The following is a 26,351-nucleotide window of genomic DNA, read 5'->3' on the forward strand; positions in this document are numbered from 1 at the left end:
TCTGACCCAAGCTGTTTTTGCATGGCTGCATATTGTTTATGAGCAATACTCTGTACCTGGGGTAGTAGGTACCTATCAGGGTAGTACATGAGGCTGCTCTTTCATGGATCTTATCTGATGCATAGAAGAATGTGAAAGTTCAGTAAGAATGTATTCTGCTTAGATATAATTTCAAACCCCCCCACAACATTTGTTCTGCACAGGTTTAAAAAAACAAAACAAACCAAAACCAAAACAAAAAAAAAGAAAACCCACAACAAAACCCCCCACAAAACCAAAAAAAACCCCAAACCAAACAACAGGAAATAAAGGATGATCTAGTATGCAGGGGCCTATATTTTGTGTAGGAGAACAGGACATAACTTTGAACTCTTATCATCCACATACTTAGGGTGTTTTAAAATGGATGTTCAACATGTGCACCCCTCTGAGGAACTCTCACTTGGGGCAGGAAGAGGAAAGAGGTAGTTTTAATCCAGCTGTGGAATTTGGCATCCATTCTGCAGGTACCTGTGGCTGCAGTGCTGCCCTGAGCATGACATGGCAGTCTGCGAAGCTGCACTGTTGCTACTGTCAGTGGCAGTGTGGAACGTGGAGGGTGACAGGAGCCATGTCTACAGCAAAAGGTTCTAGGCCTCTTGCCCTGGAGGTATCTGGGAGAAGCCTGTGGAGAAGGTGGATTGCTGGTGACATCCCTCCTTTCCCTGTTATAAGGGGCAGGAAAAGAGAGAGGGTCAATTTGCTTTTCAAGCTGCTTTGGTACACTCGGTGCTGCCCTTTACCCTTTGTCAGCTTGAAGGCAGAGTGGAATCCAAAACCCCGAAACCAGTATATTATTTCTAACTTACTCTTTTATTTCTTCTTTTTGTTATCTCCTGACTATTTTCTATTCTCCTTTTCTTTTAGAAGTACTTATTATATGGTACTTGTGAGAACTGCATTAATACAGAGGAATGTTCTTGATGTAGGGCTAGAAACTGTGAGTCAAACTGAGCTGTGAATGGTGTAGGCTGCAGTCAGAGGCAGGGGTAATTGCTTTAACCTGCCTTTACTGTTTCCCTGAGTCAGCTCCTGTTAGGGACTGGAATTTACTGGAAGGGAGTCATGAGAGCAGAGTTAGAAATTAGATGCTGGTGCAGAGTGTGCTTATGTGCACTGAGATCTAATGCCTGAGCCAGGCTGTGTGAACACTGGTTTTAGTGAGCTGGCCTCCCTGCTTTCCCTCACAATCCTTGTGACAGACACAGACCAGCTAGATTAGCACAGCTGGAACTTTCAGTCTGCCTTTTTGGATGTATTACTTGGTTTAAATAATCAAGGCAGGTCCTTTCAACAGCAGGTCTTCTTGCATTGTGACTTGCTCAAGGCATTTTATGCCCCCTGAATGTACCAGAAAGTCCTCCCTCAGTGGTTGGGCTGGAGATTGTTCCACTAGGCTGCAAAAAGGTATTGTTCTCTTCCTGACTGTGTGTGTCAAGAAGCAGATGGAGTCTGAACATGTTTGGCTTTCTCATACAGGGAGCGGAGGAAATCTTGAGGGTGGTACAGGTAATCGAAGAGCTGCTTGTGCACAGAGCCCGGCTTAGCAGATGGGTTCACATTCTGTGCTGCCTTGTTGTCTCTGAGCTCCATGAGCTGGCAGAGGCCACTCTATTAACCAAATAGTTTTGTTGTAATGTGCTCAGCGCTAGTGTGAGACTGCTATGCAGAGATGTCTTCTGTTTCTACTTCTAACAGCTTAGCAGCTAATAAACACCATGCGACAACCTCTCTTCTAAACCTCCTCTTAAAATACAGAGTTTGGTTTGCCAACTCCAATGTATTTAAAGCATCTGAGCTTCCGGGGAGACTTTGGAAAGTTAACTGAGTGAGTGGAGGCACGTGCAGAAAGACATTTTCAGAAGCAAAAGGCAGCTCCAGTATCAGCTCAACATCTGATGAGAGGCTCTGGGGATGTTAGAGCCTTTTGCATTGAAAGGCGATATGTTCTTGCATTTGACAAAGCATCTCTAGTTGTGTTCAGCCAGTGTGAGGGCTGTAACCTGCTGCTGGGGAAGAGACAGGGTAACGTGAAGTATGGGGAATGGAGCGAGATGCAGCTTTCACAGAGGAGAAGCTTTCCTGCTAACAAACTCTAGGGAATTGTCTCACAAAGAACATGAGGGTCTTTTCCAGATACTGCACCTGTGTTCCCGCTCAGCCCACAGAGTTAGAGACTCAGCAGAGCTAGTATTCTGTGAAAATAAAACCAAACCTGAGGTGCCAGCCCTTGAAGATGAAAAACTGCTTTCATTTAATTTTTTTATTTTTCTCGATGATACTGTCTTTGCAGTGAGTTAGGAACCCAAAGCAGAGATGCCACTGACATTTTTATAAAAAGCCTCTTATGCATTTCTAGTTGAAGACCAAAGCTAAGGAGAGTCCTTTTTTGACAACTTCCTATAGCACTTCAGAACAGTGTCTAGAACCAGGAGGTGGTAGGGAAAGGCAATTTACAAAATCTCTCTGATTCTGTATCCTGAATCCCAGACCTCCCTCATTTGCATGACAGCTTGCATCCACAAAGTGTGAAAGCCTGCTCTAGTATAAAGCATGCCTTGAGGTCATGTGTCCCCTGCAAAGCAGACAGAAAGTTTGTGATCCTTGTTAAAAAGAAGGCAGCACTGGAAAACTGTTAGGAGCTTTTGAAATTCTGCGCTGGGGAAATTTCGTTTTACTCTGGTGGTCAGCACCTGTGCAGGAAGGCTCACTTGAGGAATTCACAGATGCCAAGGTGACCTTTCAGTGGCTGCTGGCAGCCTGTTAAGTGAGGTCAGAGCCCTCTTCCCCCAGCTCTGATACCCTTGCCAGCTGACTGACATTCTTCTCTCCTTGTTTTATTTTCATTGCACAGGACGGGGCTGGAGGCCATTATGGAGACCTACGCCTTCTGGAGGCCCCCTGTGCGCACTCTCACCTTTGAAGACTTCACTACCATGCAGAAGCAGCAAGGTGAGTGTGCAAAGGGCTGTAGAAAGAGCAGGAGAAGAGGGTGTAAGAGCAGCAATGTGGTCTGCTGTGTGTCTGGTGGCCTGGGGAGTTCATGCACCTCATTGAGCTCTTGACTGCTGTGAAGGAACACTGAGTAGAGAGGATGGATGGAACCAGGGGACAAGCTGTGCCTTATGAGGCGTAGTGCAACCACTTCACCTCCCTGGTGTCCCTAGTGCACCTAAGAGCTAGAAGGAGGAGCAGGAAGGACTGCAGGGTTGGGAGAACTGGTCCAGGTACATGGCATGAGTTAAGTGTGAAGAGAGCACAGGGAGTCCCTGAGGAAATGCTCCAGCATGTCAGGCATGTTGTTCTCCATTTATATTTAGAGTTTGCCATTTGTGTGGCAACACAAGGGGAAGGGAGATGTATGTCCTCTGGAAGGTTTAGGAGGCCAGAAATGTGCCTTCCTATAGGATCACGCTGCCTTACTTTCAAAACCTGGTGGCCTTGCTGGAGAGACTTTCTGTTGGTAGGAGGCTGGGAGGAGTTATTGGGTAGGCCAAGTGATTTCCGCTTGTTTGTGCTGTGTCTTTTGATAGCTTCTGCCCTTTACATCTCTCATTTGTTAAGTAGGGCTTTCATCTCTAGTTTCAGGCAGTGTTACTATTTTTTTTTTTCTTGCATGGCTAGGACTTCCCCATTCATTTCTTTGCAGCTATTTCTAATTAAAAACACAGTGATCACTGGGAATGGAACTTTTTTTCTATTCTAATATAAATGCAAGAAACAGAACAATCAAAAACTGTGTTCAAATGTTTCACTTGTGTTGTTAAACAGTCAAAACCAAATGCATGTGCTGTGTAGCAGATTCTTCATCCTCTCACACTTGAGCTCGATGTCACCCCAAAATTTCGCACCAGGCCTTAAATCCACCTGAGGATGGCACGGTCTCCTTCAGAGGATGGGTAGCAGCAGTAGGTAGCGGCCAGGGCTGCCCATCACTGGGACAGGATCAGAGGTATCTCTTCTGACTGTCAGTCCCCAACCCTGGTTTCCTATGCAGATCTCTCGAGCCCAGGTCACCTGCTAAATCATTTTCCTGATGGCACAACACCAGAGAAGGACAGGCCACACTCTTGTGGCTGTGTTAGACTCCCCATACATGACCTTTAAACAACTGCCTAACCCTTCTTAAACAGCACAGCATGGGCCAGGAGAGGCTTTGCATAAGCTCAGGGGCTTGTGTCGATAAGCACTTGCGGTGGGGTATGTGGTCAGAGATGGGTTAAAGCAGGGATTCAGGAACATTTTCATCACTCACCTAAATAGAAACATAACAACCTCTTTTCCTGGTCATGATCACTGAAGCAGCCTCCCTCTTCTGTCTCATCCCCTATCTGGGCTCTCACCCTTCCCCTCCCATTGGTTATCAGATAACATCCTAGTGGCAAGTCCAGCTATTGCTTATGTGGTAAGGTAATATTAGGAAAGGAAAATATTTAATGTATTTTTAGCTTGTTTTAATATAGTTCATCAACTGAAAAAACAGGAAGCAAGCCAGTATCCTGTGACCAGTCAGCTCTGTGCAGACCACCACCACTGCACCACAGACCATGAGATTTAGGGCAGCCCTTAACTAAAGTTGTGTCCATGGCTCAGTCTCCAAACTTTGTAACTCATTACAAAACAATACTCTTAGCTTTTAATTTAGCCATGCAAAATGACCTCAAGATAAGGGATCATAAATATCCCCTCCCTCCATCATAGTGCTCAGCTCTCCAGTGACTGCTGTAACTAGCTGACCTCTGATCTCAGCGATAGGTGCAAAGCCAAGGTACAAACACACTCTGTTTTAATTTCTGGCTGCTGGCACAGCCCCCAAGGGCCAGCAAAAAGATACCAGTTTGGAGGCTTTGAAATTGCTGGCAGAAAGAACAAGAAATGCTGAGGTAGGTTTAAGCCACATGTGATTCTTCCCCCCAAACGTAAGATGACCAGGATGTGCAGTGTCCATCTCCTATTCATCTCTTTGCTTTCAAGCACATGAACTCTGTGACAGATAAGTAAATCACCAGTGTTTAACAGCTGACCTCAGTGTAAGTTATTGCACCTTGGATCCTCTGAGCTTTAGCCTGTCTTTTCATGTAAGGGTCCATTGCCTAGGACTCAACTCCTCTCCCCCGACCTGAAGTTTCAGTGCTCTGAGCTGCATGCTGTTATCTCATACCCCTGCATATTTATGAATTAGAAGATTTCAGGGTATCATTTTAATAGACACACACTTGAATTCCACATCATGTTGCTGTCTCTAAAGCTGAGTGAATATTTGGCATTTCCAAGGAATTGCGAGCCTTCATTTTATCACTTGAATTGTTAGCTGGGAAACTGCAATGCAGCTACAGGAGACTTTAGGGAGTGTGTCCCACTGCAGCTTCAGAGGAAGGCATGTTTGCTGCAGAAGCAAGATAAGAGTAGGAAAAATTGCCACATGCCTAGGAAGAAACATCAATGAGGAATGAGTTATGGTTGTTCAACCTGGAGGGGAGTGAGACAGTGCAAAATAGTAAAATAGTACTGGAATAAGATGCTGTCTCTGCTGGATAGGAAAAAAGAAAAAAAAAGAAAAAGGCTGCAGTCATATGAAGTCTTGTGACGTGATGGAACAGATCCTCTGTAGAAACTGTGGAATTCAGCTCTGATTTTCAAGAGATCAGTCCCTCTCACTGTGGCAGGAAAAATGATGCTTTCTGGGGTGGAAGTTTGGGACCTAGGCAGTATAAATATGATGCCTTTTCTTCTTTCCAGATGGATTTTCATGTGCTAAGGATTGCTATGGGTTCTTAGCTTTTATTTTGTCACTGGGCAATTTTTTCATGAAATAGAAATGTTATCTGCTATTTCATCAAGCAGATCTAACTGAATTACTGGATTAGGTTAGATATTTGACTGAGAGAAGTAACTGTAGAGGTGTAATAGATTTTTGGAGAGCATGTAACTTGTTCCCACATGTGCCAGCTTGGAAAAATTAGCATTAGCCTGTATTAAGAAATGAGTAGCTGACTGATCTCAAAGCTGATGTGATAAATGTGAAAACACCATCCAGTGAAGATAGTCCCTATGTTGCTCTGCAGAGACTGGTTTCAGTACTAACTTGTCCAGGACTAAATGAAACAGTGCAGTTGCTAAAAGGTACAAATCTCATAAAGACTTTAAGGTTGTCAGTAATGATGGGGACAGAGGTATGAAGAGTAATACAGATTGCTTGGTAACCTGTATACATTCAAATAAAGCATGACTTTTAGTTCAGCCAGATACAATATCATATGTCTAGGAAAAAAACTTTGGATGTACATACCCACTGAGCGTGCTGGAAAGTGTTGGCACTGACAAGAATTTGGACGTGTCAGTGGATAAGCCACTGCACAGGCAAGGGACAGTGTTCGTAATTCTGTGATAAAAAGTGACATGCAATCTTTGGTGTAGGAAAAAAAAAAGTGGTAAACACTGGGGAAACAATTTCCTAGCTGCAAATTGACGCTACAATATGATCTTCCACAGTATGTATTTTTAAAGAATGGAAAGAGATTGAAGAGGATTAAGCAAAAAAAAAAAAAAAAGTAGAATGAGCTATTGGATAGATGAGAGGAGATACCTGAGAATGAAAACTTAGCTTACAAGGTTAATAAAAAGAATATAAAATACTGAATCTTTATGGCTTATACTATCTTGCAGAGAGAAGAATACCTGGTAGCATTGTGTCATCCATCCTCAATAGACTCTTGTGACTGCAGTTTTCATGTTTCTATGACACAACTGTATGGAACATGCTTCCTTCAGGTGGCTCTGATTTTTCTATTCTAACTGAATGTTCATCCCTTTTTTGTGGGATGTTAAGAGATAAGGAGAACAGAAGTTCCCACTCATCCACCTTCTTCATGCAATTAATTGTTTTACAGGTTTTTATGTCCCTCTTTGCTTCTCACTGTGAATAGCACCAGTCATTTCATTTCTCTTAGTGTGGAAAGTTTTCCAGGTTCTTCACTGTTTTTTTTTTTTTTTTTAAATTTTAAAACAAGGCTGCACAGAGTATTCCAGATGCATCCACATGATACAATTATCTAAAGGTGGTATAATTTTTTTCACATTATGCTTTCTTCCATTCAACATGCTTCCTAGTGCTTTACTAATTTGTTTGGCCCAAGCTATATGTTGAGCAAGGGCCACAGTGACAAACCAAATCGATACTTGGCGCACTGGATGCAGCTGTTTCATACAGGGATTAAATAACTTTCTAATCTGTACAATGACAGGCTTCAGCTGCTACACAAACTGGGGAGCCTGATATCATGACCAATCACACAGATGCCTGGTGAGGCTGACTCTAGCGGTCCACGAGCTTTATTTGCATGTGTTGCTGTTGAAGTAAAGTGCACCAGTAAGTCTCTGCAGGTCTGTGACCATAGTGATCAGTGTTTCATCCTACTAAGGAAAAAAAACATGCTGTGAAATCCTCTGGCCTGAGTACAAAACCTGTCTTTTGGAGCACAGAATCAAAAAGTCATCATGGCTTTACAAAAACAAGCACCATGTTTGACACAATCAAAGCAGATATGCAGCCAGTTTGAAAACAAAAAAAACCTAACAAAAAAATACCCCCAAACAAAACCTTTGCAAGACTAGGTGATCTTTTGAGGTCCCTTCCAATCCCAAAAATACTGTGATACTGTGAAATGTGCCGAAAATGGCAGTCCAGGAGAGGCTGACCTTCTGTAGAATGATGTCACCCACTCTGCAGTCTACTTTTTACTAGGGAAAAAGGGGGCTTGGGATTATTGAATGCACATGGCAATGAGATGTGGGGGAAGCCAAGAATCTATTAAAGTCTTTAATTGGAATATATTTTCAAAATCTAGATTGAATCTTGTCCAGATTCTCATTATAAAAAAAAAAAAAAGTATGGCCCAGTTTCTTGATTTTAACAGGGAACATAAAAAAAAAAAAAAAAAAAAAAAAAGGAGGAGGAAGGGAAAAGAACATAAGAAGAAAATAAGAGTTCCAGTAACTCTGGGATTGTGTCACTTTCCAAGAGTAAAAAGAGCCATTGCTGGCTTTTATGTGATATAGTTTCCCATGGGATATTGAGATGAGCAGATCGCTATCAGTGACTAAGTTTTCACAGAATCGCAGAATGCTAGGAATTGGAAGGGACCTCAAAAGATCATCTAGTCCAATCCCCCACCAGAGCAGGAACACCTAGATGAGGCTACACAAGTACGTGTCCAGGCGGGTTTTGGATGTCTCCAGAGAAGGAGACTCCACAGCCCCCCCAGGGCAGCCTGTTCCAGTGCTCTGGCACCCTCACTGAGAAGAAGTTTCTTCTCAAATTTTAGTGGAACCTCTTGTGTTCCAGTTTGAGCCCATTATCCCTAGTCTTACCATTTGTTGTCACTGAGAAGAGCCTGGCTCCATCCTCATGACACTCACCCTTTATATATTTATAAACATTAGTGAGGTCACCCCTTAGTCTCCTCTTCTCCAAGCTAAAGATACCCATCTCTCTCAGCCCTTCCTCATACAGGACATGCTCTACTCCCTTAATCATCTTTGTTGCCCCGTGCTGGACATTCTCCAGCAGTTCCCTGTCCTTCTGGAACTGAGGGGCCCAGAACTGGACACAATATTCCAGGTTTGGTCTCACCAGGGCAGAGTAGAGGGGGAGGAGAACCTCTCTCGACCTATTAACCACCCCCTTTCTAATACACCCCAGGATGCCATTGGCCTTCTTGGCCACAAGGGCACAGTGCTGGCTCATGGTCATCCTGCTGTCCACCAGGACCCCCAGGTCCCTTTCCCCTACACTGCTCTCTAATAGATCATTCCCCAACTTATACTGGAACCTGGGGTTGTTCCTAGCCAGATGCAAGACTCTACACTTGCCCTTGTTATATTTCACTAAACTTTTCCCCGCCCAATTCTCCAGCCTGTCCATGTCTCGCTGGATGGCAACACAGCCTTCTGGCGTGTCAGCCACTCCTCCCAGTTTGGTGTCATCAGCAAACTTGCTGATAGTACACTCTGTTCCCTCATCCAAGTCGCTGATAAATATATTGAACAGCACTGGTCCCAGTACAAACCTTGAGGCACTCCACTAGATACAGGCCTCCAACTAGACTCTGCCCCATTGACCACGACACTCTGGCTTCTTTCCTTCAGCCAGTTCAGAGTCCACCTCACTATCCGATCGTCCAGACCACACTTCCTCAGTTTAGCAGCAAGGATACTGTGGGAGACTGTGTCAAATGCTTTACTGAAGTCAAGGTAGACCACATCCACCACTCTGCCATCATCAAGTTTTGCCAGGACATAGACACTAGCAAGGCACTGTGACGATGCTAGAATAGTGATCAGTATCTGATCCCATCCATAAAAGTTGATGACTTATGCAAGAAGTAAAATTGAAGGTACCATGGCATCTAGTAAAAAGAATTGCCTCCTAAGCAAAATTTCACAATGAGTATGAGAGTCACACAGTGTGGTATATTGACAGGTTGGCAGCACATAAAATTTTCCTTCTCCCTTAAATTGCTGTTTTGATATATGCACACCAAGTCCGCAAAAGTCAAACATCTTAGCTTTGACTGCTGAGTTCTCAAGGCAAATTTCCTTTCAAATGGTTCTTCTTCACTTGAATATGTGTCTTGGCAAGACAACTGCTGCTGTCTCTCTTATCAGCAGGTATCTTTGGTAGCAGCAGAAATGCTGCTGTCTCCAGAGGGTGTGAAAACTGGCAGTTGAGTACAGCTCTGTCTTCATCTGAGAGGGAACATCGTAATGCTGCAGTCTTGTGTCGACAAGGATATGCAAAAAAGGCTCTGTCTCCTCTGTGTGGAAGAGGTTCAATCTGCTCATTTACTGCTGGAAAGGAACAATGTTTTCCTGTAGTAGTGATGAGTCCAGACAGACCCTAAGGCTGCATGATATATCAGCAGATGGGAGACAGATACCCTGAGCTGAGGTGTTGCTGTTTTTCCAGATTCTCTGTCGGTAAACATTCCCCTTTTTGGGCAGGCATCACCTCTGTCTTGCTAAAGTTTGTCTGTACTGCTTGTTACTCATTTATTCTCTGATATAATACTCTTCTCCACATTGGATGTGGTGCTCAGAGAGCTGCCCTGATTGCACCCATCTGAAAAAAATTGTGGATGCACAAATGTGTATTGGCATCAAGTAGAGGGAAGACTCAGCTCTCCAGAACTTCATCTCAAGGCATCAGATGTGCCTTAAGGCACAAAGAACCAAATAACTGCTAAGATCCTTTTGGCTTTATCTGATATTCCAGATCCCCAATATAGCATCTCCCAGAAGAGTGGAGCTGCTGATGTCAAAGGAGGCTGAAAAACCTGTGAATACCTTTGCTTTTCCATTTGCTTTCTGACAGCAGCCGTTGGTTCTCCCAGCCATGCCATGAGGATAATTCAGATGCTGCTTCCCCTTCAAAATCAATTGTGAATGGTCTAGGCTATTGGCAGAAGGTTTGGTCTCAATTACCTTCTTGATTTTTTTTGACCTTGAAGAGGAGACTGGAAACAGACCAGTTGTTGCCAGCGTTATTGGGATCAAGAGCTGATTTCTGCTGCGTGCTTCAAATGGCTGGTAGATTGTTTCATCTAAGCCAAGCAATGGGGAACAAACTGTTCCAGCTTCTTGGTTGAGCTGCAGACACTTTTCTTCAGGGTAGGGGTGTTTCTGGTGCTTCAAAGTCTCATCTTTCACAGTGAAAAGCTAAAATACTCCCCGTCAGTCTGTGCTGCTCCCCAATGACCTGAAAGGAGCCCAAAGCACGTTCTTACTCCAGGGAGGTGTTTGCACCAAAGTCTAATTACTGAAGCCTAAATTCTGTTATCTCATGGGTGGTGATCAGATTTCACATGAACATATGGAGAGGGACAATGATACTTCAAAGATTTACACAATTTCCTCAGGGTGGCATATCATTTTGTCATGAGTGGAAAGTGGTGTGTGCTTTGATCTTTCCACAATACTGCGACATTTTTCCTCAGTTCAGAAATTTTGAACCATGGTGTCTCTGGGGTTTTACGGTTGTTTATTGCATTTTTTATCTTTTAATGTGCTGGAGCTTCCAGAACCTGAGTTGACCCAGAGTAGACTCCATCAAGAATGGCAGAAGTTTGCAATTTGGTTTACTTTTGTCACCACCAAAGAAATTGCCATGATTTCAGTTAATCTTGGCTGCAAAGTTTGCAGCAGCTTCTATTGTGACTTTCTGAAGGATTTGTGCCACAAGGAGTCCTTTTCTGCATCCTGTTTCCATTCAGTGTCATCTCCTGGGGTAGCTTTCATTACATGACCCCTTTGTCAATGTCGGTCCCCAGTTGAAGGTTGTAGATGAGAAGGATAGTCCATAATTATCACCAATGAGCAATTTTCTCTACTAAAGTGGGGGGCTCACCATCCCCCAAGCCTGAGTTGGTTTGATCTGTCTGTACTTGAAGATGCAGAACAGGTGGGAGCTGGTGTACAACTCACCGTAGTATTGTGTATGCCACAGTACAACTGTTTACACACAAGACAGAAAATCACGTCCAACCCGCCTTCTCCTGAGACGGCGTAGAGCTGGCCCAAGATTACCATGTGTTTATATGGGGAGCAGAAAGCCTTGTATTAAAGACAGTCTGGAGGGACTTACAAGGGGATGTTGTGTCTCACTTCTGGGAAAGATCTCTTGGTGCTCTGGAAATAGGTGGGAAAGGAAATCAGATGTCTTGAATTGTACCTTTTGTCCACATTGGAAAAAAAGGGTTGTTTTTTACCATCAGATCTTGAAAGTATTTTATCTTGGGGGTGACTGAGGCAAGTTTTATCTCTAATGTTCTGACTGCCCAGTTTGTGTTGCAGAAATCTGTAAGAGCTAAAGGGAAGTAAAGTGTTATTCTGAGTTATTCTAAATTTACTATTAATCCCAGTGACTCTTGTAATTTGAGGCAAACCTATAAAAAAGATCCTTCTCTATAATTCACTAACATTAAGTATAATTTCTTTTCATTCCTCACTTTTGTGCCATACAGTACATACTTTCCCCCTTAAATCTACTGCTGTAACAATCTTTTTTGGCACTCTGTGACCTGTATCTCAAAGAACTACAAAGCACTCTTTATATTTCCGCTACCAACCCAGCAACTTGGCACGAGGTAAATTTTGTGTCTCATTTGGGCCTTTTAAAGATTTTACCAGCGGATTCATAATTTGATAATTGGCCAATGGCTCTAGAGAAAAAACAGGCAGCTACACTCCGTGAAGACAAAAATGGCTCTCATTCCTATGAAAGAGGGAAGTTCTCATTCCTAGAAATGGGGAAATAATGAAGAAATAGTCTAGCATGTAACAAATCAGGTGTCCCTGCCCTTGCTTGGTGAGAAGACAAGGAAGAAGCATCAAAGCTGTTTAGTTTATCAAGATGGTGAAGAAGAAACTCAGAGGGGTAGTAGTGGCACAAGAAGGATGTGATAAAGAATCTTTCAGTCCTTCTGAAGGTTATAGGTTTGAGTTTTGGAAAACTAGAAATGGGAAGAGAGACCTCAGGCTGTCAGTTACACTTGCAAGGCAAAAGTTGTCATGACATTTGAGAGCAGGAGTGACACCTGATTCTGTGGCATTTAGATGCCTAGACATGCAAGTAGGTGTTGAGCAGGACTGAGGCATGTGCTGCTCAAAGCAGGAATGAATCCAGGTTTGTACTAGGCCTGGCTGTTAAAGGACATGAGATCAGATGAAAACAGTGGCACTCTCTGGCCTCATAATCTATCAATCAGATCACCTGGCAATCTGCACAACCCCTCCTTCATTACCATCTAAGATTTCCACACTCATGCAAGTACCTAATTTTTGTCCTGCAACCAGAAGCTGCAGTAACTTGGAAAACAGAGACTAAGTTTCATAAAGCCATACCTGGGGTGCATGTATGTGAGAAGTGCACAGAAGAGGAAGAAGATTTAACCTTTTTGTTCAAATTTGTTTTCCTGCTTGCATGCCTTTACATTTATTTACTGCTGTGTCTAAGGATAGAAGATCACGAAAAACTAGGAAAAGATGGTCTCTCTCATGCTTTAGAAAATCCCTTTACACATGCGTATGTGTCTGTAGAGCCTTCACAAAAATCAGACCTTTCAAGAGTGACTTACAGTACACCTGCATGCACAGGCTTCTCTGTGCTCCACGTTGGCCAGCCATGCCAGCTCCTGGCCAGCTCCATTTGGAAAACTGGAGAGCTGCATTAGCATGGCTCTGTGCCTGAGTGAATATAAGCTGCCTCTCAGGAGGGCTTATTAGCTCAAGCAAAGCACAAAGAGGAAAGCCATGAGCCAGATGAATGACTAGTGGCCACAGCCCATCTTTTCCACACCCTCAGGTGCTCAAACACATGCCTATCACATGGTGCAGATGCTGACGTGTTGGGTGTGTGTCAGAAGAGGGGCTGTGGCTCCCTCAGGAGACTGATCAGAAGGGTTTTGCACTGATTGCTCCCAAACATTTGGCGTTCAGGCTAGGTCCTGCTCACATCTGAAGGTGAAAGAAGATGGCTGGTCTAAGGCTGTGGGCCAAACACTGTCCTACTGGGCTGAGTAGAGCCTCTAAGCCATAGGCTGGCCATGCTGAACCTGCAGCCCATATCTGCGTCCATGATAAGTGAAACTAGCTTGGAGGTGGAAGTGGTCTGAACTGTTTAAGAAGTGACTGCATGCAAAGAACAACTTTATGCTGGCTGATACATCAAAATCTGAAATCTTAAGACAAATCACCTTGTGGTTCCCATCCTTGTTAGGAAGTCAAGGCACAAGCTCTGAGGACCCTCAGCCACGTCTGTTCTTAATGAGACTGTGAATACCAGGTTAGCATTGTTGGAGCCCAACCATGCCAAGAGCTGGAGGCAGCAATCGAGTTGTCCAAACTACTCTAAAGCTCTTGCCTGTTGCACAGGACATGGAATTCATGTTCAGATATCTTGTGTTGACCGCAGCTTCATCTTATGCTTGTTCTCTTCCTCTGCACTAAGCAAGGATTTTGAGGACTGAGAGGTTTCTATGGAGGCACTGCCGGTGATGGTAGCAACCGATGCCTGGAAATGTTAGCAAGGAAAGTAGGCTGCTGTTGAGTCCAACGTGTGATATATGTGCACCTTTCAGATAAAGGAGGTTGGGATAAGTTGCGGGTCAACTGGCTAGTGTGATGTTGTTCATGAGAGAGATCCTAGAAATTTTTCCATGCGCAATTGCTTCAGGCTCACTTGGCACTTATGCTCTCTCCTTTACCTCCCTGTTGCCAGAAAACTCCCTTGGCTAACACTGGCTGCTGACAAATCTGTTTTCCATTTACACAGCAGTGTTAGAAGTTCTCTACGTGACCTGCCCTGTGTGGAAGAGGTCCTCTTTGCCTTTCTGACACTCTGGAATGCTGAATGCTTTAAGAATACTCCAGCCCCTAGCTTTAATGCACATCATACCTGTGGACTGGGTATGTTTGGGCTTGCAGTTAACCCTGACGTTGTGGTAAACACAAGCATAGTCTAGGTAAAGGCAAAGTAGGGGTGTGTTGGGAACATACAGAGAGTCAGCACCATTACCAAGGCTTAGAAGGACACAGGTGACAGGAAGTAAAGACCAATCATAAGCTACTTGAGATGAAATTTTAATGGCAGTTCTTATTTGTATCCAGATAAGAAGCTGTAGTTTCTTCCCTAAACCTTATGGGCAGGTATCTGATATTGGTGCACAGCCAGCATTTCTATATGGTGTTCACAGGAGGGCATGCTGGCTTGGGGAACAAGGTTTGCCTTTACATCCCACCATATCCACAGGCTTTCCATTTTCCACCATTATTTCATTCTTCTTTTTCCCACCTCCTATCTTTACCAATAATTTCTTAGTTCTTGGTCCAGTTTGTGTTTTTTTTTTAGCATTCTTGCACTAGATAATTCTCCACTTCCCCTCTTCAGAAATGTTTCCCTCTGTTTGATAAGGTCAACTTAGTTACCACTTGTATACCCAGTCACAGAGCAGGTTCCTTTCAGGATAGCACCAGTACTTGGCTAAACCCTGGACATAACGGCAGGACACTGTGAAGACAGACACATCCATCTGCCATGTGGGGTGGGGTTCAGATATAAAGGAGAGGTGTTTGAAGTTATGGAACTTGCATTTTATACATATATGACTTGCTGACTGTACATATCTGGCACTGATGTATGCAGGGCCAGAAATGGTCTTCAGAAGACTGGACATAACTGTGATTAATCACTCTTGAATAATCATAAATGTTGAGATGAGAGATACTGTGACATTCATGGTAAATGTTGTTGGTGTTGGCAATTATTTCTGGGACAATAGCAAGTAGAGAAAAGGAAAACGGGAAAATTATTGAGGGATTCATTTTGTTTTTCCTTAAATGTGGTTTCACTTGACTTAAATCAGACCTAAATGTAGCCTTGTGTATCAGTTTAACTAGATTGGTTTGTATCCATGCCTTCCTTTAAAACGACATACACATCTGCGTATCTGAGACTGTAGTATGGTATGGATATATTTGCTGGGCTTGCTGCCATCTCTAGGGGTATTTGGCTGACTTAGTAACAACTACAGTCCAAGTCGTAACTTCACAAAAGTCCGGGTTGCATTTGGCCCACACTTAGTGCTGCCAGCAAAGATGAATCAGAAATATTGTTCAGAGCAAAGTAGGGCTGTTTGCCTTTTGAAGAGAGTGAGCTGAGATGGGCCTTGCTTTGTGTTGTTTCCTGATCCACCTAAAGATGTATTCTGCAAATGATCAGAAACTTCAGGCTTCTGCATTATGCTCTGTTGCAGCAGAAGTCTGGTGTGTCCCATGCTTATGGCTGGCATTTGCAGCAAAGCATTATTGAAAGACAGTAATCAGGTCTGGCATTTGTTCCTGTTGATAGATCTTTCACCTCCTCATCATTTTAAAGTTAGGGAGAAAAGAAATAAAATCTTTTGTTTCCTAGTTACCGTGTTGTCACTTCGAGGTTTTTCTGTTGGCCTACAAATAGGAGCAGTTCAGAGCAGAATCACGTTAGTGCCCCTTTTAGGGTAACCAGGAATGTACAACTCAGTGTTTCAGTTTCAGAACCATTAAGAATACATTGTAACTGCTAATCAGAGATCTGTAATTCCTCTCTGGAGACAAATCCTCAGTTGTGGGTAGGACAGAATTGTAACTCCTCAGAGGATGTTTAAAGCCTAATGCTCAAGGTAACTGCTCTGTGTGCTCTTCTCCTGCATAGTTTTTAAAGGTTAACAATGGGGCAAAGGATGACTGAAACAAAGACATTGTTGTTAATAATTTATTCTACATATTTTTCTTCAAATACATCATTAAATGCTCATACATCTATACATATGTATTTTTACTTATTCGCCAAACACTGTCAGCCAGTTAAGTCACTGTTTGAACTTTGCTTGTGAAATATATGGGATAAAAAATCAAGTGTGGAATTACTGTGGGTTAAATACATCTCACTTTGTGCTGTGTTTGTTTTGTGATTATGTGACCTCTGTATTTTGAGCTTTGATAGTGAAGTGATAAGAACTCACCTGTCTGCCTGCCCTCTCTGTCAGAGGTTATCCTCTTTAGTGCAGGGCTAACAGGGAAATGTGTGTCTATACTTGTGTATCTCAGTTCAAACTCACTTTTATCAGCAATTTGAACTAAAACAGAGTTTGCAGTGACACTGCTTGTGTAGAGGCAGATGTTCCCTGATCCTACTGCAGTATTGACAACGTATAACAGAGAGACAAGGAGAAAGACTGGAGAAGGTACCATCTTCATTTACCACAACAAAATTAGGCAGAGATTGTCTGTCAAGGACTTTTAATGAACCAGGGAACTGCACCTTTTAAAATAAATACTAAATTAAAAAATTAAAAAATCACACAAAAAAAATCTTAGAACTTTGGAGCAAAAATGGACTAGCAAATTCGAGTACTTCAGTGTTGTCAATGACGGAATATAGAGAGCCCCTTATGCCATTTCAAACTTTAAATTTTCTCAGTAGTCATAATGGAGATTGGACTAAATACTTCTCTTTTATGCTTCTGAATGAATGTCAAAAGAAATCAGTGGCTTAGCAATGAGCATTCATCCCGACAGTTGGTAATGGGAATGACTGCTTCGAGTTAGCAATACAGAAACATGCATTTTCCTGATGCTGCCTGAGTCAGTGGCAGACAATCCAGACTGTGCTTACCCAAGGCTGATTTTCTTATTTTTCTGGCTCTTATTTCTTTTTTTATTTATTTTCTTTTTTTTTTTTAATTAAAAAAAAATCCCAAATATTTTAGTGTCTTCAAAGTTGTATTTTCACTCTAAAGCTCCATTTTGTTTAATCCTAGATGTGTTAGAAAGAGTCAGATATCATAGAACCATAGAAGAGTTTGGGTTGGAAGGGGCCTTCAAAGGTCATCTAGTCCAACCCCCTGCAATGAGCAGGGACATGTTCAACTAGATCAGGTTGTTCAGAGCCTCGTCCAGCCTGGCCTTGGAAGTCTCCAGGGATGGAGCATCTTACCACCTCTCAGAGCAATCTGTTCCAGTGTTTCACCACCCTCACTGTAAAAAATTTCTTCCTTCTATCTAGTCTAAATCTACCCTTTTTGGTTTAAAACCATTATTCCTTGTCCTGTTGCTACAGGCCCTGCTAAAAAGTCAGTCCCCATCCTTCTTATAAGTCCCCTTTAAGTATTGAAAGGCTCCAATAACATCTCTCTGGAACCTTCTCCAGGCTGAACAATCCCAAGTCTCTCAGTCTTTCCTCACAGCAGAGGTGTTTCAGCCCTCTGATCACCTTTGTGGCCTCCTCTGGACCTCCTCCCACAGGTCTGTGTCTTTTCTCTGCTGAGATACAATCTCACATTCTCACCATAATGAACTGACACAGAATCCATCTTTCTAGTGCATCTCTTAACCATTAGCATCACCTGTTCTCTTTTCATCAAGCAGCACTACATTTGGTTCCTCCCCATTTTGCAGAAGACCTAGGTGGCTCTCAAAATCCTGCTGATTTTTTCCCACAAGGTGACACAAGAGAAAGCTGCCCCTTACTTTTGAGCCTCAATGTGCAATCTTTGCCTTGCTTAAATTTTATCTGCACACTCTCATTCCCCCTTTTCCAATCCCTTTGCCTCTCATCTGTCATCTTCTAGCCTTACCAGTTGTATTCCTAGTTCCTCTGGTTCTACTTATCCCCTGGTCAAATCTCTTCACCAGCACCTCTTTGCTCCTTTTTAGAAGAATATTCAGTGTTAGTTGCCCTAATGCAGAAATGTGATTTCATACAATTTGAATCATTGGAATGAAAAAAGTTTCACACCAGAAAACTACATTCCTTTTAGCACAGAACTGATTTTCCTGATTGACCAAGGAAACTTCCTCTAACTGAAAATCTTGCCTATAAATAATCTCTTCTCAAACTTAAAATTGTGCCATCAGCTTGTTTATATAATTTTCAGTTTGTTACTGTTCTTGGTAATATTACACAGTATTGTTTTCCCAGGTCAGAATATGTGAGCATTCCTGCTGTGAAAAATTATCAATTCTATCATTCATACTATTAATAATGTATAATACATTGATACTACCAATGTGCATATATATCAACATTTTGTTAACACCAGTACACAACATATGGAATTCCTTTTAGAGTTAAAACACACAATTTAAAATCCTGACACATCCTCCTTCTCTGCTTAGAGAAACAGACAGATATCTGGATTTACAGAGTGGTGCTTTCTTGCAGATTTCTCACTGCCTTTGATTACTCTATGGCATGCTTGCTTCCTTCTCCTCTTTTAAAAGGGAAGAAAATCTCTGTTGAAAAACAAAATCATAACAAAAAAGCAGCAGGAAAGACCAAGGGATGCTATTAATAAAATGTGGTGTCTTGCCAAGAAAGGCTGAGTTTTCCATCAGCCATTTTTACCACCCTTGTTTCTTTATTAAACTAAGCTGTTCTTTAATGAGACCGTCTCATTTTGCAGATGTGGTCCCGGGCTCTGAACATCCTCCCATGTGTTTTGTTTTACAGGAGGCAGCACAGGCACCTCCCCGACCACCTCCAGCACGGGGACCCCGTCACCCTCTGCTTCCTCTCACCTTCTGTCTCCATCCTGCTCACCTCCAGCCTTTCATCTGGCCCCCAACACTTTTAATGTTGGCTGCCGGGAGAGTCAGCTTTGCAACCTCAACCTGTCTGATTATCCCCCGTGTGCCAGAAGCAACATGGCTGCCTTGCAGAGCTACCCAGGGCTGAGCGATGGTGGCTACAACCGGCTGCAGAGCAGCACTGCTTCTGCCTCGCAGCCTTCTGAAACTTTCATGCCTCAGAGGACTCCATCCTTGATCTCAGGAATGCCAACTCCTTCCTCCCTGCCCAGCAACAGCAAGATGGAGGCATACAGTGGCCAGCTGGGGTCCTTCCCCAGCTCCCAGTTTCAATATGTCATGCAAGCAAGCAACCCTGCCTCCACCTCCTCCTCTTCACACATGTTCGGTGGTGGCCACATGCAGCAGAGCTCCTACAATGCTTTCTCCCTGCACAATCCCTACAACCTCTATGGATACAATTTCCCTGCTTCCCCCAGGCTGGCGGCAAGCCCAGAGAAACTCACCACCACCCAAAGCACTTTACTCTGCTCTTCCCCATCCAGCGGGGCCTTTGGAGAGAGGCAATACCTTTCTACCGGGATGGATCACGGGATGCACATGATCAGCCCACCCTCTGGCAACCAACAGACGGCCAATGCCTGTGACAACAGACAGTATGGTGCCGTTCAGGGCTCCTCCTCACAGATGTCTGTGCACATGGTCTAACAAAGGGTGCCTCTCCTTGGCATCGAAGGCAGCTGGACCTTCATTGTTTCCATGGGTAAATCCATCCCAATATCTTTTTGTCTTCAAACTTATAGTGGAACTAGTATTGTAATGATAAAAAAAGAACACAAGTCACCTATGTATGTGCCACCGAACCTTGTGGAAAGCCTTGTCTGACAGCCATTGAAGCTTGTTGCAGCCCAGGTCCTCCTGAACGGGCATAGTGTATTTGCTCTTTCTGGACATTGCAGAGAGAAGGGTATGACTTTAATGGGAAGCTGGAAACAAGCAGGTGGACATACCATTTATGCATTAACTCTCAGCTTGTGTGGGCTCTTGGAGTGGAGGGAACCGTTTTCCTGTGCTATCTCCTCCAGGTGCGGAAGAAAGGCTGCCTCCCAAGGCTTCATCCTCTGAAGCTGAATTGCCCATAGCTTTAAAGACCTCTGCCTTTCCAGACTGTCCCTTACTGCTGAAGCAGCTCAGCCCATTTCTGAAGCCAGCAGTGGCCCATGGCTCCTTCTCCCTCTGTAGTGCAGGAATGGCATTGCTGGGCTGGAGCTTCTCCTCCCAAAGAGGTTTCTGCATTTTCACTATGGCTCTGCCCAGCTGGCAGTTTCTTTGCAAGGGTTGAGCTTAAGAGCATCCAGCTGACAGACAGAGATGGGAGAGAGAGAAGAGAGACAAAAGCTTTAACCCACAAGTGAGCCTCAGGCATAAGCAGTGACTGATCTTCAGAAAGATGCGTGGAGGTTCAGCTTCTCTTGGCATGACCAGAAGTGACGCACACAAACCAAACGGATGACAGCCTTTGAGGGGAACATGTGTCCCAGAGCACTCGACCCAATGGGAGGAAACTCTCCAGACTGAGCTTATGGGAAAGAGCAATGAGAAAAGACAGACCTGCTCTACAGAAGTGAAGCCGGCTTTCCTCACTTTGCATGCAAGAATTGCCGTAAAAAACCATTAGCATTTCAGGAACAGTGAGGCTGAGTATTCGCCAGCCTCCTGCCTGCCACATGATCTCTGTTTAACCAAATAGATCATTGCCTTTTGACATCTTTCTTTACTCTTTTCTTCTTCTTCTTCTTCTTTTTTTTTTCTCTCTCTCTTTTTTTTTTTTTGTTTGTTTTGTTGCTGTTTTTTGGTTTTTTTGATCTTCAAATCCTTTAAAAATAAGAGAACAATTGTAGCTTGGTGCAAGCTATGCATTTAAGTTGTGTGAAAATGCAAATACCAAGTAACAGAATACAGATATTATTGAGATTTGTTGTGAGGTGTTGTAGATAAATGTATTTATATGCCTAGTGAGGGATTCAATATTATGAATATAAAAGAGGGCAATAAAAATGGTATGTAAAATATGTATGAAGAAAAAGGTGTATAAAGATTTGCCCTATGCACGGAACTCTGTTTCTAAGTGCCAAGCACAGAATGCGCTAAATAAATCTTTGCAATTGTTTCCTCTGTGTTTTTCTCTCTCTCTGTGAGGCTTCCTCAATGGTCTTCTAGAGACAGACATTTTCAAAAAACTGTCACGCGTGTTTGCACAACAGAGGAAATAAAGACACAGTGCTAAATTGTGAAGTCCAGGCAATATTATAATAAAAATAAAATCCTGTCTTCTCAAGAAATTTTAAAAATTGAGTGGTTGGGATCTGTAAGGCACCTGCCTTCACGGGAAGTGTGTCTTATGGATACTTAGAGTTATTTTGATTGCTGAAGTCTAATAAAGAGTAATTAAGAGTAATTTTTCACATTTAATATAGAAAATAATACTTAAAAATGACAGTAAAATTTGTGTCTCATTTTCAAATGTCATTTTGGGGTATGTGTTACCTTTTCATTTGCACTACATTTTCTATATGAGATCAAAACATTAACACTGAAAACACTAGGGAAGCTGAAGTTCCCTCAAACCTGGCTGTAAGTTATATCTGCAGAGTTTACAGCTTTCTTTGTGTCAATAAACTTTTTTTACTGAATGGAAAAAGCACCAGGAAGGCAGAAAGACCTTGAAAGACAAATTTTGCAAGCATTTCTTCATTTTTATTTTTACAGGGGAAGATAAATATACCAATGCTATTCCCAGCTCTGTGCCTAGTCTGTCCAACTACATTCTGGCTTTTACTGTGTCTAGCCCTGGATGCTTCATAGCAGGGTTGGAGACACTATGAATGCGAGTGAATCTGTCCCTCCTTTTGCTATCTTCTGTTAAACCCTGTCTTTACTGAGGTGTACCCTGCTACATTTGGACTCCTCCCAATTTGGCATAACTGAAAAAAGTAACTTTGATAAGTCTATGAGCCATTCAGTCTTCTATCAGTATCCATTGCTTTATATTTATTGACACCAAATGTCATTACAGTTGTGTTGCCTGTTTAGTTTGTTTAGCTCAGTCTTTCAGATGTTTCCTATAAACTTCACTAAAGCTGACTTTTACTTGGTTTCTCCTACAAGAACTGCTACATTATTGCTCAAGACTTCTCCAAGTGGCTGACAAGTTTACTGATTTTGAACCATCTTTGGGAATGAATTGATCTCCAATGTTAATTCTTTTCCATGATCAAAATATGTAAAAAGCAACACCAGCATCACTGGTGCCTTCCTAACCCCATCTGGTTCACTGCCTTCCAGACTAGTAAGTTTGCTCCTGTTTGCTAGTAAGCAAACTAGTAAGTTTGCTTCCTCATACATACAGATCGTGCAGCCCTTTGAATACCAGGGAAAGAAATCACACTGCTCAAGAGCAAAATATTGCTCTTTCTTTTTTATTCTGTTTAATTCTTTGTGAGTCTGTATTGCACCTAATAAGAAAGTGTGATTTAATGAAATCTAAATAATTCTCAGTACCAAACTGTGTGTTTCTTGATGAAAACAAGAAATCAAAAATTATCACTGGAAACAGTCACTGAAGAAAGGAAAAGGTATAACCTTCAATATTAGCATGAATGAATTCCTAGTTTATATGCATTTTAGTAGGAAGCGCTGGCAAATAGCTTTTGGAATTGCCACCCAGAATCTTCAGCAATATCATCCTTCAAGTTACTGAGCACCCTGTCCCTGTCCCAAAAAAACTCTTCAGCATACTGAGATATTACTCCATTTGATTTGCTTTGGTATGAAACTCATTTACCTTAGGGTGAGCATTTATTGACCATGTTTATTAACATATTTATTTAGCTCTTATGTGGCATATATATACAATGAGAAACCTTAGTTAGATAGACAGTTATTCCTTCATTTTAGCATATGTTTGTGTGTTTTGTTGATGCAGGATCAGAATATTCATCACCAGGACTGAAAAAGAACAGGAAAAAAAGAATGAGAGAGGTTTTCTGGTCCCAAGATGTAAAGTTGTAAGTACACAAATATGACTGTGTGAAAGTTACCCCGACAGTATATGAGGATTAAAAACAAGCTAACAGTGAAATTGGGAAAAAATGGTAAACTTTTTCCTTGGTTGTCACTGTGCAAAACAAAAATAGAGCAGTATTTGGAGGGCAGTATCGAAGATAAGAGGGTAAAGCATGTTAAAATTATGTACTTAGTGTTCAGTGAGGTGCACAGCTGAAATCCTCCTAGGATAATACTGAGCAGAAAACCTGCTTAAGGCCTCAGCATCCCCCTCAGAAACACCAGGTAAGTACTGAACTTGAAATGGACCCAGGTATGACAGAGGCATCCCATGTAAAGCAATGGCTCCTCTCCCACCACCACCCCAACAGGGACACAAGGCTCTGAGCTATTTGTCATTTTTTACCAAGGCTTCCCAGGTCAGAGGTGATGGCAATGGGTAATGGGAGAGATGCACCTGTGCCAGTCTGCGGGATCCGCTTGGGACCAGCTTACCTGGTGGGTGGCCCAGGTTGCAGTACACACAGCAGCTACCCCTAGAAAGCTCCTTTTCCTTGGGCAACTACCCTAACCACAGGGCTTGAGAGCCCACGTGTCCTGGTCATGCTCTCATCCAGGAGCCCTTTGATTGCTCGTTTGAAAAACATGTGTGCATGGTAGGCAGAGGTGGCAGCTGTGTGTTTCCTTTCTCCTTCCTTTCCTACTTCACCATGAACATTTGAACCCTTTGGCCAACTTTAAGTAGCTTTGATAGTGTGGTTACAGTCACAAAGATTTAAGTTCTTACATGTTTCTTTAGATGACACAGCAGAGGAGGACAGGGCCCTTATTAATTTTCCCAGTGCAGAGAAGGCCACCATGTGACATCTCCTCATTCAAAGAAGCCACACAAGGAATAGGTATCCTGTACTCCTCCCTACCCCAAATGTCATCTGGCATATGCATGTTGTTAGACACAATAGGATCTATTGAGAGCTGCAGAAATCAGGGGTCTTTACTTCACCACTCCTAGGCTGACTCATTTGCTATTAGCCCATGTAGGCTTCTGGCTTCCAGTCCCAGAGAGAGAGATGCTGGAAATTTAAAAGGTGAAGCATCATGTACCTCTTTGAAGAAGTACCCTTTTTTTAAAAAAGTCCAATCCAAATGCCAGGAAGAGTAGTGGAAATCTTGATGGTAGGAGATCCCTCAACTTGCAGCACTGGCTGTTCCAAATGCAGACCTGGCAACTTGTTACACAAACAGAAAAGATGGGGCAAAAATAATCAGAGCAGGTTCGTCAGCTTTGCAAAATTTATTTAGCTTCATTCCTTGACGCACACTGACAGGCACAGGACATAAATATTACTGTGACCACAGTCAGTGCAGCTCAGCAAAACCAGGACATTGCACTCCAGTGCAACATAGCGTTCTTGGAGGGAATGTAAGCACTATGACCTAAAGCAAAATGCTTAGGTCACAAACATAAATAAAAACTATGACATTATGTTAAATACACTACAGCAAAAATTACAAATAACTTGCTCGTGTGGCTGATTTATTGCATCCTGGGTGAATCTTTACTAATGCAGGTGAGGGCTGACAGTCATTTGCCATTAAAAAAACCCAGGCATTCAGATTTTTTTTCCCCAGCACAACTAGGTGTATTGACCTAGAACACACATTCTGTGTTGGCCTACCACTAGCAGATGAGTTTTTCTGGGTGCTGTTTTTCGGCATCATTCTAAACAAAACAACAACAACACGAAAGTGCACCCAAGGACTGAGCAAAGGAATGCCTGAGCATGCCAATTACATGCTATAGATGCACTAGAAACGCAGCTATAAAAGCAGTTGCAGAACTTTGTAAGGAAAGTGCTGGTGTGGCCAAGAGGTAATTTGCTATAAATAAGACAGTTCCTGTTGGAAGACCATCTGACTCCTTCAGCACTGTTTCTTCCTTAGAGAACCAGCCTGCAGGACCAGGAGTTTTGGCCAGGTCTGTAACCCAGCATTTTGAGTCCACTGATGGGACCATTTCTGAGAACTTGTCTGTTGGTCTGCTGTAGGCTCCAGCTGACCAACAAAACTTCTGCTGGAAAAGCGGCTCACTGAGTCTTCTGACTGCTCCTTCTAACTTGTCTGTAATTGCTATCTAGGAAACTGTATAGAATACAGCTAAATTCCCTGCAACTCTTTTCAAGAGTTGTTTTTCCATGTCAGTAACTCTTGCTTTATTACCTCTGAAGAGTAACATGACTACAAATGGCTGGAGTGGTGTGTGGAGCACACCTCTTTAAATATTAGCTCCTTTCTACAATAAAAATTTCCAACAATTTGAACGTGCCCGAAAGAAGGACTGGACTATAAAAGAACATTTCACACAGCTACTTGCTGTTGTCTTGCGATAGCCCAGTGGAGAGCGTGGCTTCTGTGTTGGCAGCAGCTCATTCAGGGAGGAGAAACAAACCTCCACAGTAGGGTTAATTGTGCAATAGTCTATCTCTGGAGCTCGTCTTTTTTTTCTGACTCAATGTGGAACTCATTGCATGCTGTGGGGGAGAAGGATTAGGAGCCTGTATAATTTTACACTGGTTGAAGTTCCTACAGATGGTGTTCTTATTCCAGTAATGTTCTAAATTTGTTGAGCATTTTGGAAGCTCTGACATTCAGCTGGATAATGACCTTCTCTGCTGAGATAGGATGACTTCTGTGGGCTAGTCTCGGGTGCTTTCACAAGCAGTCCTAGGCTTTCTTAGGTCATGTCTCCCCTTGAGCATCCAGAACCACACGCACCTCAGGGAACTATTTTCCAGCTGACTGGATGCAGCAGTTCTGCAGAGACACAGAGCTGGCTCGGTGGGGACTGTGAGCAGAGACCATCAGTCCTTCTCTTAGGATTATGAGCAGGGTGGTGCTGGTTTAGCCAAAAAATAGAGTCTGCCTGCAGGTATTTGCAGGGAAGGTGCCTGTGTCTGGGGTAGGATTTTCCCTCCAGACCACACAGATGACAGCCCTGGGGATGTGCTGCAATGCCCACCACCTTTCCAGTATTTCCTCTGTAAGAACCAGGGGTGCCTTGTGAGGGGTGACATGGCCTTGAGCTCCTCTCCTATCAGAGCTGGTTTATAACATTTCCTCTAATG

The 26,351-nt window shown here is 42.9% G+C and overlaps 1 protein-coding gene across 1 annotated transcript in view; it reads left to right on the forward strand.

The window, feature by feature from the left end:
- The window catches only part of TBX15 (T-box transcription factor 15), a gene marked incomplete at both ends in the record, with an annotated part of 94,545 nt that extends 74,676 nt beyond the window's left edge, over positions 1-19,869 (forward strand). Inside the window, 2 exons of the mRNA XM_080349620.1 lie at positions 2,894-2,991; positions 19,085-19,869. Of these exons, the coding sequence (XP_080205746.1) occupies positions 2,894-2,991; positions 19,085-19,869 (883 nt within the window). The remainder of the gene's footprint in view (positions 1-2,893; positions 2,992-19,084) is intronic.
- Between the last annotated feature and the right edge of the window lie 6,482 nt (positions 19,870-26,351).

Source organism: Nesoenas mayeri (genome assembly GCF_963082525.1).
Source record: "Nesoenas mayeri genome assembly, chromosome: 1".
Lineage (NCBI taxonomy): Eukaryota > Metazoa > Chordata > Aves > Columbiformes > Columbidae > Nesoenas > Nesoenas mayeri.